At 41.2% G+C, this 12,976-nt stretch overlaps 2 protein-coding genes across 10 annotated transcripts in view; one reads left to right on the top strand and one right to left on the bottom strand.

The window, feature by feature from the left end:
* Nucleotides 1-12,976, bottom strand: part of LOC107267214 (probable basic-leucine zipper transcription factor N) — a 54,359-nt gene that overhangs the window by 25,170 nt on the left and 16,213 nt on the right. For 3 of the 9 annotated variants that reach the window (XM_015738624.2, XM_015738622.2, XM_025084355.1), the window contains exon 1: nucleotides 6,074-6,358. The exons of 5 other annotated variants lie outside the window; for them this stretch is intronic. Coding sequence is in view for 1 of the 4 variants with exons in the window: in XM_025084357.1 (XP_024940125.1) it covers nucleotides 5,059-5,076 (18 nt within the window). In the remaining 3 variants the exon portion in view is untranslated. Of the gene's footprint in view, nucleotides 1-5,058; nucleotides 5,193-6,073; nucleotides 6,359-12,976 lie in introns of those variants that run through there. One more of the 9 variants, XM_025084357.1, reaches the window with a different exon arrangement.
* Nucleotides 6,387-9,864, top strand: LOC107267216. The gene is made up of 2 exons (XM_015738631.2): nucleotides 6,387-7,609; nucleotides 9,292-9,864. The coding sequence occupies exons 1-2, from the start codon at nucleotides 7,189-7,191 to the stop codon at nucleotides 9,405-9,407; spliced, it is 537 nt and encodes a 178-aa protein (XP_015594117.1). The 5' UTR covers nucleotides 6,387-7,188; the 3' UTR covers nucleotides 9,408-9,864.

Below are 12,976 nucleotides of genomic sequence, written 5' to 3'. Positions count from 1 at the left end.
CCGCCCCATCAGTCGCTCTCATAGGAACAGCCTTAAGTTTCACGTATTTTTCACCATTTTTCCCACCGTTTCATTAAACCCCTCCCTCCTCCTCCTCCACCTCCCTCTGCCGCCTTCCACTACGCTATTACGTAGTCAGTGTACTGTCGCTTCCGGTAACAAAAAGTCCATCTTTCCCTTCACGCTCATCCCCAGAAAATCGCCATCGGCTCTCAGCCACTTTTTACAGCAGCAGCTTTAACGCTACCGGTTGAAGGATCGACTTCCTGCTAAAGTGTATATATATATATACACATATACAGTAGTATATATATATATATATATATATATATACTACTACTGCAAAACGCCAGAGGGTGACCCAACAGATATCCACAACTATATTCCCACAGAGACCTCCTTCCAAGCTAGCACCATCACAAAAGATACGAATGCATACTTCTAGCCTTAAAGGAGCATGTAAATCGTACGTAATGTATTTTCACGTATCGGTAATCTTTTATTTTTTGTAATCTTCGTTACATCAACTGTATATCGAGTTAGAACGACCAAAATTTTTTTTTCCTTACAACCCAATTACGATCTACGACTTTTTCCAATTTTCCCTCGTAGCGGACTTCAACTCAAAGGACATCCCGTAGGGACGACTCTGCATGCATTAGCGCGGGTTGGCTCGTTCGAGTCGCTTTAAAACAGGCCGTCCTGAACGTATTAAGTTATGACGCTGTAAACAGCCGTCTCGGGCGCGGCTTATTACCATAGACGAGACTGAAGGTACCAAGGGTTGCCGAGACAGAAGATTCAAGGTAAAAGCATTAACTAAGAGTAAAGTAGAAAAATATACAGTTACCAGATCCAACGGATATAGTTATACCACCGAGCGAGAAAAGCTCGAAGTCACCCCAAAAAAAGCGGCACCGGAAGCTAACCCTGGCAATTACTTGTAATAGAATAGGGGATGAAGCGTTGAGTGAAATATTACGAGAAAAATAGTGAAATTGAGGGGGGGGGGGAATAATAAATATAAAGAGCTACCTCAAGCTCATAGGGGGATCATTGCTGTGGAAGATTAATTTTAGTCGTAAAAGCCCACTAGCGATATAACGGATGATTAGAATATACGGCTTCATTATAGAGAAAGGCATATAAGTGTAATAGCATAAGTTGCCTGTGGGGTGGAGAAGAGGAAGCGCAGTCTAAAACAAATAAAGGGCTGCTAGCCGTCACGTTTGCCTTATTAATTTTCCAGCTGGTAAAAAGGCAGCCTCACGTACGCCCAACCCTTATACGTGTACCCGTGACGTGGCGGGAGGGCAGCCTATAGTGTACAGCAGTATACAGGAGTATTACGATAGCAGCGAACAGCAGCAATATACCCGGGTCTGTGTACACATGTTGTTACATTCTAAATACTCCATTTAATACAGCTTGGAAAAGATGTACGTACGTGGCACGTGTGTAAAGGAATTTCGGTGAATCTGTATTTTCACGGCCTCGTAAACTTTACACCCTTTTTCTACTTATAACAGGGTTAACTGAGACCCGTAAAACAAGAGGGGAAAAACTTTTCGGGAGTCTCTCGTCGGACTTTGCGTTTATAAGTTTATCCTGCTGTTATCCTCAATATACCGTGTGCATGTGTATATATATATATATATATATATGGATCAAAGAAATGCTTTTTCATTATATAAGGAATACGAAAGGAGCTAATTTATACCGCACGAATAACTTCATTCGACATTTATCGACGCTACAGATTTTTATCACTCCTCGATCCCACGTTCGTGATAGCACACAGTGTCGGCTAATGCTCAATCCCACGTCCCAGTGATATGTCCCAGGTGTCCATCCCTGATAGGAAAGGGATTCGGAAAAATTAATGATTTCTACTAGGGATAATTTTTCCCTGGTTACCTAACCTAACACTACCTATGCTTTTGTTATGTATACGTATATACTATATGCTGCCTAAATATTGTACATTTAGGATGCTTTAACAATCCAGCCAGTACGCTGCAGGGATTTACGTGTCGTAGGGATATAGCGAAAATCACATTAACCAGATAATTATGTATCCAGGAAGCTATGACGAAGGAATTAATTATATAAAGAGCGAATCCAGACGAACAGGTATTGTCAGTTAGGTTACGTAGAGCTACTAGGGTGTCAACGGCATGCCCGAAGGGTATATAATTCTGGATGAATTTTGAAGTAACGGGTGGAACGAAAAATAATTTATGTAAAATAAGGAACGAGGGGATTACGTAAGTGGGAAACCGTTCTGGAACAGAGATACGTGATGATTTGAAAATACCAAAACGTCCGGTACATCAGTTCACTACGACCTCAATGCACCGTGGACCGAAATGGATGCTGCGAACCATTTGCATATATCGCCAAACTCTTTGCTGATTCGTGTACCGCCTTTCAAAGTACAGTTAGGTCAATGGATATATGGATATGGTAATACGAACGCCCTTAGAGGTTAATTACGGCTACTGAATTTGAAAAAAAAAAAAAAAGGTAATGGTTCGAAGCTCTGAGCTTTTTATCCGTATGTATGAGCTACGAGCACTTACGATCTACGTCATGCTCGAGCATATAAGAAAATTTGTGCTTTATATGTATATAGAGATAGGGGGACCCCACAATGATCCTGGGCGATTTTACCGGTTTTACGTAGTCGTTCTGTAGCCAGGTTGTGGATCTACAAGTTCTATGAAGGGCCAATAGCGTTTTATAAGGTTCTTGAATTCGATCGAGAGTCCATGGTGCATGTCACGGAAAATGGTATCCGTGTATATGGTCGGTTAACGACGATATTTCATGCACGATAAGGGATGAAGATTAAGGGTAGCAGACTTGATAATAAATAGAGGAAAAGAGCGATGAGGAAGGAGAAAATAAATAATGGTACGTATACCATGTATATATATGTATATTGATATTAAAAGACAGTTTCCACGACCTTCTTTTCTTACGTATTGGCAGTCTCCGGAATATTTGTTGTGTTCCAGGACGATCCTGGAAAACTTTTATGTCTATCGTATGCTTCCAGGACAGTTTGGCGGCACTCACACCGAATTTTTTTAACAAAAATTTGATGCTGGATAGGTACCTGGAGTTGTGATGGGCCAACAACAAGAAATAGTTCGTTAGATTAGATTAGGTTAAAATTTCAATGCCACGTGTCTCAGGGTTACTTTCTTTAAAAAAATATCTATATATATTTTGGCTTGCTGTTGTGAATGTCGCATGTCCTTGAAACTGTCCTTTGACATATATGTGTATATATATATATATGATATATTGAAACCGTCTCCGAAATAGCCAAACGCCAAATGTATAAATATATAGAAAAAGAGAAAGAGCGAAAAGAAAAAAAAAAGATCGATCGATAACCATGCCCATAGAGATCCAGAAAGATACCCCCCCCCCTTCCTTCCCCTCCTGTACCATTAATGACCTCGTCAAAAAATAATCGGCCAATTCGTTTCCGTCGAAAAGTTTTCGACGTTCCCGTTACAAGAACTTCGTTCACCTCCGAAAGACCATTTTCCAAATGGGAGCTTCGTCGTCACGCTTTTTCGAAGAGAGACGATCCGTCAAAGTTATGACGTGCCCGCACGCGCGACAAAAGTTCCCGGATAAAACCCTTTCGTTGTCAAGGGTGGTGCTCGGGGGGAAGAAAAAAGAATGAATTTTTACACGGTAAGACCAAAGACTGATAAAGAGGAAGGAAAACAAAAATTAGTTGGCGAATCCGAGAATAGGGGGATACGAAGGCAGAAAATAAATGTATCAAATATAACCCAACTTTCGTTCGAGACGTAGCGTTTGGCAGACACGATGGATAAGGACTTCTGAGAGTCTCCGAGTTACCCGAGAAAGATGCGAGGGGGGAGGCACGAGTACCAGGGACTCGAAAGAGAATCCCCTGGGAATCGTTACCCCAGGATTAATCCGAGGCAACTTTAACCGGGTGGTAAGTACAAAGAGTGGCTGGGATTAACGAAATATAATAGCGTCCAAGGCGCCCAAAGGAAATGGTCTGGGCTCTTCGCGAAGCAGAGAGACGGAACAGAATCTCCATCCAGCTTAGGAGTTTGGCGTCCTTCGCTTTGCATCCTGGAGGAATCATCGCGTCTCCAGCATCGTGTCCCACCCGTGCGCCATCCTCCCCGAAGCGTCCTACTTCCAGGGCGTGTAACCTATACCGACCGTTTCCTGAGAAAAGTCATGGAGTTTGTCGTAACGCTTCTATATAGACATATAAGGAGTCCAAAGTGTTACGTGTCCGGAGGTGCTTTCGCGTAGCAGACCGAACAATGCAACGAGGACGCGAAAGAGGGATAGATAGATAGAGAGATAGCGTGTGTGAGAGAGAGAGAGAGAGAGAGAGAGAGAGAGAGAGAGAGAGAGAGAAAATGGGGATAGAAGAATAAAAAAAGGGAATGCAAGGGGCGCCTTTGTGTGTAAAACGCAATGGCGACTTGCCCAAGCGATTTCAGTGACGCTACTGCCCACCAGCCCTGACTTAAACATGGGTGGACTGCCATTCTAATGTGTAATGCATACTGATATACATATGCAATTTTATACCATTGTCAGTATGGCTTTACGTGGGTACGAAAAGAAAATAACGGTTACACTCTAATATAAATGGTTGATCAACACGGTTAGCTATGTATGTGAAGTTGAACGTGCAAGTTGATATTTGCCATTAATAACGCACAGTGGGCAACTTCGTCGTGAAATCAAGGAGTTTCTGGAAATTCGTAAAAGCAGCACCTAGGCGACGTTTCGAACACTTCAAAAACAAACCCAGCGAATTTACGAATAACCTAGCTCGAAGTTTGTTACGAGCGAAATGTATAGATGGCACTGCGGTAGACCGTTAGTAGCGCTTGGTAGAATTTATGGTTACTGGGTGAGAACCGACGTACGACCTTGAGTGTCGCCGACCAGTTTTGACAGTTGCCTCAGACGAGCCAATCAAAGTCTATGCAAAGTACGTTGTCCGTTACTGCTTCCATCAAGCCTTGTTATACGTACATCCGCAATCATCAACATCTGCGTTGATTGTCAGGAGGTTCATCAGCGAATTGGATGTAAAATTTCACTGACGAGAGATATTCGTGAGGACCAATCACCTGATTGCCGGAAGTTCGCCCGCTTCCTGAGACGTCCTGGGAACGAGACGGGATTGAACGTTTCATTAGAGGGAAGCAAGAGAGAGAGAGAGAGAGAAAAATTCGGAATGCTATCCTGAGAAAGATTTGTGAACTATATTTATTATTAGGGTTTATTTTCACCACTGCCTCTCTTAATATCCCTGCGATGTTACGATCGGTGGGATTGTTCTTACTGTGATATATATAACTGTCACGTATTAGGATTTAATTAAAAAATTTTATAAGCCACCGGGCTTCCTACCGTATCCTATAGTCTGCCACGTCGAGTAATCGGATCCCGAGTCTTTCCTTCTTATTACAAGCCTATTCAGCTGGAAGTTCACGACGGCAGGGTTCGTCAATACAGCATCGAAATAAGATCAACAGGTTTTTTTTTTTATCTCGTAAAGCTCGTTTACGGCAGCGAGAATTATGGGCAAGTCTGCTGGTCCATTTACGATGTATGAAGAGTACATATGTATATGATGATAACGTACTCGATATAAATCACCTCTGGGTACCTATGTATACAGGTTTGACAAATTTTGCTTCTTACCACCAACTGTCGCGATAACCAGAATGAACAATGAACACGTGAGTAAAAGCCGACGCGTCACAACCACCATAACGATAAGGATTTATAATGTTTAAGTATTTAAATAAATATCCAACCACCTGTGTCTAGACCTATTCCCTAACCGACAATTAAGTAGACGAGAAACGATTTTCTGTAACTAGGTAGAAATATTCATGCTCTCGTTAACAACCAAGCCGACAGTACACTGAATATATAATATCATATCACGCGATCGGTTTTCGTCTTGTCTCGAATTAAGTATACTTGAACGGAGTATAGACGGTTGACAACCTCTTACGGCAAACTATACTATTCTTACCACAGCAGCCAAAACCTGGTCATTGTGTTCCGTGCTTGAGAGCACGCGGTTTGAAATGCGTAACTGAACGAGAATCGAAAGTATATTTGTATATCCGTTAAAGAATCTTATTCCAAAGATGTCGGACACTGGTAAAAAAAATAATTCTTAGTTATTTACGATAAATGTCTCTGAAGAGAGAGAGAGAGAGAGAGAGATGTCGCGCACGGTGTTATACGTTTCTTTGACAATGGTTGCAAGGATTCTCCTTGGGTCGTTAGCAAGGTACCGTACCCGTTCGGCGTCGTGGACAAACTGCATGCTTTGAGGAGCGTTGCACGGGGATAGCCAGAGGGCGGAAAGTGCCGAGTGAGAACGAAGTTAGCCGATTTGCTCTGAGGATGTTCCTACTGAGTGGGGGTAGTACACTAGTCGGGTAGATGCGTCGCAGGGATGTCATTTCATTTTATTTTTATGCTCGTTAATTGTGTCCTATTGTGCAAACGATGATATCGTCTATTTTCCGTAGAAATAAAGTCGTGTACGTTGTCAAATTGAGGATTTAAAGGGTCACCAGGGTAAGAGTCAGTTCTCTCCAATTACCAGTCTACGCTTTGTCCGTTAAACCGTTTTGTCTTTACTTTTAGAGAACTCTAGTGGCTCTGTTAGTCCAAAGTCGGGCACACATTGTTTGGCCTGCAGACTACATTAGTCCTTGAGGAAGATTATCGCTTGAAACTAATGTCAAGCTCGGAACTGAATGCTCTGATCTATTGATGTCTTAGACCAATATAAAATCAATTTTCCGCATTCGAAACCGAGCCTTCCCCACGCGTTCGCGCCTAAATCTAACGGTATCGGTGAGCGATCAAATATTTTGACAGTTTTGACACGTGTCACAAAAATAAACAATCATTTGAGGACCAGACTCAACGAATCGCAGGTTCAATATATAGACCGTTTATTTTGAAAGTGGTGTAAGTCCATTTTTGAAAAAAATGAGATATCACGAAATTCCTGCTTAATTTAATGTGAATTTATTATGTATAACTAGTCCGTGTTTAATTTCTTAAAAAATTCCCATGTTTTGTACAATTTAAAATTGGTCGGCAAAGGAAATTGCATAATCATCGATTATGAAAGTGGTGCAAATCCAATTGACAGAGGTAGGTGGCTTAGCAGATCTTTGCCGATCGGTAGCCTGTTATTTTACATTTGTTTTACATTACGTGTCATATTGCGATAAAAAAAAACAGATAAGAAAAAACACTAATGGAGAACAGGTAAATTGGTTGCAAGTATGTTGGATGAGGTTTCTCAAAAGTGCACCATACACTATTTTATACAAAACATCGATGAAGGACAAAGAATTTAAAACTACAAATTTATTACCTACACGTCCTAGAAGACCGCTAAATTTTGAAAAAATCGCCCTGGCGCCTTTGTACCAAGATGCCAGGCCTATTACTTATGAAAAATATAAAGGCATCAATCAGTCATTACCTTATATACCTCCGGTGCATCATGCATATCTCGAAACACTGCCACAAGCAGAGCGTAAGTAAATACTATCAATATCTGGAATTTTATCAATGTAATTAGCGTCTAAAATGAAAAATACTACTTCTTCTTTATGTCGTGTCAAAATTTGTAAACAATATTGGATTAATATGAAGTATATTTTAAGTGATATTTGATTTTTCAAAATTGAAATTAAACGAATTTTACAATTGTCTAATTTTGAAAGTGGTGCAAAACCATTTGCAGCCCGTAAGTATACATCAGTTTAGTAAAATACGCCTAAAACAAATTTATATAACCAAATTACATATTGACAAAACAGTAGAAACATTCCCAGACTTCATATAATTTGCCGAAATTTGTTAGTTAACAGATATGTTAACATTTAATTTTCTCGAAACATGAGAAAATGGACTTACACCACTTTCAAGATAAACGGTCCATATGTATATTTTGATGATCGATGTATTTGGCAATATCTACGTCAAGTTAAGATAGGTTAGAATTTCAATGCTAGGTGGCGCAGTTTGAATTTAAAAAAAAAATCCTTTCTCAGACTACCCATACGAATACCCCATAATTCGCAAGACTCCCGAACAACGCCCATGACAATTATTCGCGCGGGACATAACTTCGTGTTTATAACTAGAGGTCGGACAAACTTTTGGGTAATGGATATCCTTTACGTAGTCAACTCGTGTCTGTTTTGCCCTGTATGATTTTCCACTGACAAATAAGCAAGAGTTACCGTCTTTCAAAGGCTCAGTTGTGTCAAAGTCGCGCGCGAGTGGGACGTTTCGAGAAGTTGGCTTCGCCTCGCGAGTCTCAATGTGCAGTATTTGGCACGTGTGTGGTTATAGTTATCGAAGCGTGACGCCGCACCACGCGTCAACGACAGCGAAGGGATTTCGATTGGCTGCGAATTACTTTCGGGCCGACAGTTACTTTCACAAGGTTTTAAAAGAAAAACAGGCGCCGAACGCAGAGCCCAGAGAATTCGGGCCGTCGCCGCCGCCAATGAAAAATCTCCTGGAATCCAGCCAGGGAGCGATCCTTGGTTTTCTCGGAAGGCAATCGGCCCCGAAGGCTTTAAAGCGTCATGGACTTGTTGCTGATAACGTACGAGCTCGTCTTTTTCTCCTCGTATTTAGTCACCCAGTGCACCCGTAACAGTGCCGAGGGCACGAGAAGCGTCTTTAGGATCCCTCAACAGAAATTGATGCCAGCATCCGTCGCGATAATCTCAAAGTCCCAGCCCATATTTTTTCCTAGTCACTCTTTTTTTTTTTTTTTTCTTCGCCTTCGCCCCTTCTTTTTTATCTACGAGAAAAATATAAAAAATATATATAAAACCTCCGATCCCTACGAGGGACGGTAAAGTCGCGTCCAAGTTTTCTTAAGAAAGAAAATCTCTGAATATCTTCCGGGTACTCTGTAAGTTGCTTGATTTTTTTCATTTTTTTCCCAAGAATATTAGACATCCCTACAAGCAAGAGGCTCTTCTCGTAATTCATCGACAAAGAGAGTTCCTTCAGGAACCTTAATGCGAACCTCGTATTCTCATTGCCCACCAGCTAATGCTCTCTAGTACCTCGTGAGAAAACTGGAAGAAAAGAAAATAGCCGGCTGAAATAGGTTAAAAATAAAAGGTTCCAAGCGTTGACCCCTTTTTCAATAATTCTCTCAGCTGCTGATTCACATGTATCTGTCTGTTCCAGTGTCCATGTCCTGTCAACCTACTTTACTCCTCCTGGCCGCACCCTTTGCCGTGCGTGTTCCAACTCATAATTTAGCATTTATTGAACAACGGCTTGAGGTTGCCATAGGAACGTGACAGCACAACACACGCGATCGGAAGCAACGCCGGTAGTGGAACTGCCAGGATAAAACCTTCTATTACTACAGCAGACGTGCTATAGAAGTATTATCCAGCCTACCAACGTGAAATCCCTTGGAGAGGCCCAGACCAACTTCCCGCGAGAGTCCTTTGCCACTTTGGTATAATCGATGACACCCGGTATAAAAGCGTAATAAATATCACGAGAAAGGTGGATATTACCTTTCGCCGTAACAGCTCATACCCAGGAAAGAATCCCAGAGTGATTCTCATTGGAAAAAAGCAAATAGCCGAAAAAAAGACAGCAAATCACCTTAAGGACGTAAAAGTAAATCGCGCGAATAACGTCGAGTAACGAATGTTCAAATGAAAGTAAAGGCTTGCGAAAATTCAACTACTCTCGACGATCCCTTTCTATTTGGGACTCTCGATAAATACTGGTATACATATACGCGCAGGCAGTAAGCTTCGCCATCCATTCTTTCTGTTACTCTACGTGAAGGCAAAGCCACGTGGAAACAAATGAAAACAAATGTCGAGCCAGTCACGCGTTACGAGACGGCACAAGGGCGTAAGGCCAGAAAAATAAAACATACATAGAGGCGTAACGAGTGGTAAAAATGTACGAGATACGAAGTGCGCGATATTCGCATAGGGATGCGCATAGAAATTAAAGCCAGCCGAAAGGACGCAACTCGTCGACTCTCGTACTGCCAAGATCCATATTAACAGAAGGCACAGGGCGAGTATGCGCCATGTCGAGGACGTCGCTACAGTTGATTGATTCACACTTAAATAGGTGCAACGGGTTAGATAGAGGTCTCGATGTGAATGGTGCTGCTAAAGGAATGTTATTCGTCCACGATCTATACGAAGGAATGGTCGATTAAGTTTGACAGACAGAAATGCCCTGTTTCCGAATCAAACTGTCTGGATACACGAAGTAAACCGACCGTAAAAGAAAGTTTACAAAGAAATATTTCGCTTCGATTCACTTTCCCTGGGCTATTGGTGCTTTTGCTTTGACAGGAAACAGTCGGAGTCTCCCGCGTAGCAGGTAGCGCGCTGTGGCCCCTTTTGGTATTCGCTGTAGCCCCAAACTTTTTTTTTCCCACGCTAACCGACTCGAAACATCCCTTAGCCAAGGTCTCTTTTTCGTTCCCGACTTTTTAACGTGGCGGCGTCCTTAACACTAAACATACGATCGACGGGTCATTTGATCCTTTCAAAGGCAGGAATACGTTTATGAAAAATTGTCGGTATGTTTAGTGTTAAGCCATTCCGCGCTTGTGCACTCGAGGGCAGGAAAGCGATACGTCATTCAAGTTTTCGACAAGTGTCGTGGATAGGGACTAATGGTACTTTGGAAAAATGTGACACCTGTAACATATGAAAGGACGAAGTAAGCGGGAATTAAATCATAGTCGATTATTTTCATTATCGAATTTCTAGACGCTCCGATAATTACGAACGAGATTAATTTTCTTTCTCTTGGCTCAATGACTTTCTCCCAATGTACCTTATTGAATTGTACACGGGAAAACGCCGGGGGTCGCTCGAAAGATCTTCGGAGTTTCTTTTTTGAATATCCAAGCGACCTTACAGTGTATTTTCAGAATCGAGCTAAATGTTCCTTGGTCGTGGAACAGAGGAGTTTCAGCGTCTTTTGGTAGTCGCTGGCGGGAAACATTTGAAAAGGGGAATAAAAAGGTTAAGCGAAGAAGTAAAAAAAAGGGCATGAAAACGGAATACAGTAGTCGACTAGTCTGAAGTTGGCGAAAGCTCAAGACACTCTTGTTAATTGTCAAACTTCGGAGATACTCGTACCTTGAACGATATAACAGACTCGTTTATTTATTAATTAAACAATCACATAGAGTCAGGTACCCGATAATAGCCAATAGAATAAATTTAACGTTTAGCTAAATGAGCTTGCAGCTTAATAAGAAAAACAACTTTAAAAATACTTATAACCCAGCTATTTCGAGTCTCCTCTATTCCAATATGGCTGCCACTATAAATATCCGAACAGTGCACCGAAAGATCAGGAGGTAGGTGGAAGCGGATCAATAGATATAAACACCCGGTAAATAACATCTGTAAGTCAATTCTGTCTACGTACCAAGTGAACTGCGATGGGTTAGAAATCTGTGACGTTAAGCAAAATAAATTTATCGATAACGCTAAAAAAAGATTGACGCTCCTGAGAAAAGAGTTGGCTTTTGACAAAAGAAACGTATTTATTTGCCATTTTGCGTAAATTATTTATTAAAAAAAAAAATAGGAATTGGCCGCCTGAAAACACATGTTACGTGATATTTATTTTTTTTTACAGTACAAGAGCAACCACGCGTGCTTCGCGTATGACAAAACACAGCAGCGCTGCAGGGCTTTGAAACAAATACAGTTTCGTACTGCATTTTATTTTCGAAAAATACAATTTTCGTACCCAACAACCAATTTACTTTTTTTCCAAAACCAACGAAATATTGAATGAAACAGTTCATTCGCAAATCAGTTAGTAAATTTCTAAACATAACAAATATATCGCAATCACGCAAAATTAGTTCTAAACCAACTACGATTTTCATGGATAAAATATACAGTAAAGCAACGTCGTGATTCTCGTTCAATATATTTAATTTATCAACTTCTCGCAAATAAATCATTTATTAATTATAAACAAATAATAATTTAACGCAAGGCGAAACCTCAATCGGGCAGCATGTTCGTTATGACCTCATACGCGTTTGGTCGTTTCAAATATTTTCATAAAAAATATTAAAGAAACTGTTTCCTCGGTACGCAAAACGAATATAATCAATGATATTTAAATAAAAAAAAGTCATTTCACCTTATCATCCCTTATCACTCTAAAGTTAGACCAAGGACCAATAAAATATTTCAAATAGTTATATCAGGAATGTTAGGACAAGAATGAAGATAGCAAAGAGGAATCGACCAGCTGGACTGATAATCGTCCCCATCGAGCGACGTAATTGGATGTAAGCTCTATTGAAAAGCCATCTAGAAGGGTTGATAGGGATCGAAGCTTTATGCAAGGCGAGTACGGCGTGATAAGGGTGCTAAAGGACTGGAACGGCGGAATTTAGTCAGGTTCCCGCGAACCACACTGCTATACACTATAGCGCAGACTATAGCAACATGATATAGTACATCAAGAGTGAGGTGGGGGTAGGTAGATAGGTGGGCAGGTCCGATCGACAAAGCGCCGAAGGTTTCTTATCGTGGCGATAAGAAAATTTTCTTAAACGAACCTAAACCTACACAGACTTCCTCTCAGGTCCGGATAAACTCTTGATTAAGTCAGCGGAAGCCATTGTTGCTATTCCATCCTTTATCCGGGAAACGACCTCGGCACCGGCAGCGGACTTTTATCAGCTCTTTTATTTCAACTTTGACCCAGCACAGCTTCTTTCGATTTTCAACCATTTTTCTCCGTTATTATTTTCGTTATATATAAAATATCATATTCCTCTTAAATGACGTATTCCTGAGGATTCGTACACCCCGTTAATTCGTTCACTACCCCCCCCCCCCCCTAC

This window comes from Cephus cinctus, unplaced genomic scaffold, assembly GCF_000341935.2.
Source record: "Cephus cinctus unplaced genomic scaffold, Ccin1 Ccin1_scaffold0351, whole genome shotgun sequence".
Classification (NCBI taxonomy): domain Eukaryota; kingdom Metazoa; phylum Arthropoda; class Insecta; order Hymenoptera; family Cephidae; genus Cephus; species Cephus cinctus.
The sequence above is the reverse complement of the archived record's forward strand: the minus strand, read 5'-3'. Positions and strand labels throughout refer to the sequence as shown.

Bases quoted from the DNA above. Each gene is read 5' to 3' on its own strand.
- LOC107267216 (XM_015738631.2), top strand. From the start codon at position 7,189: ATGAAAGTGGTGCAAATCCAATTGACAGAGGTAGGTGGCTTAGCAGAT. The intron at 7,610-9,291 runs GTAAGTAAATAC...TGTCTGTTCCAG, and splicing joins AACACTGCCACAAGCAGAGC to TGTCCATGTCCTGTCAACCT.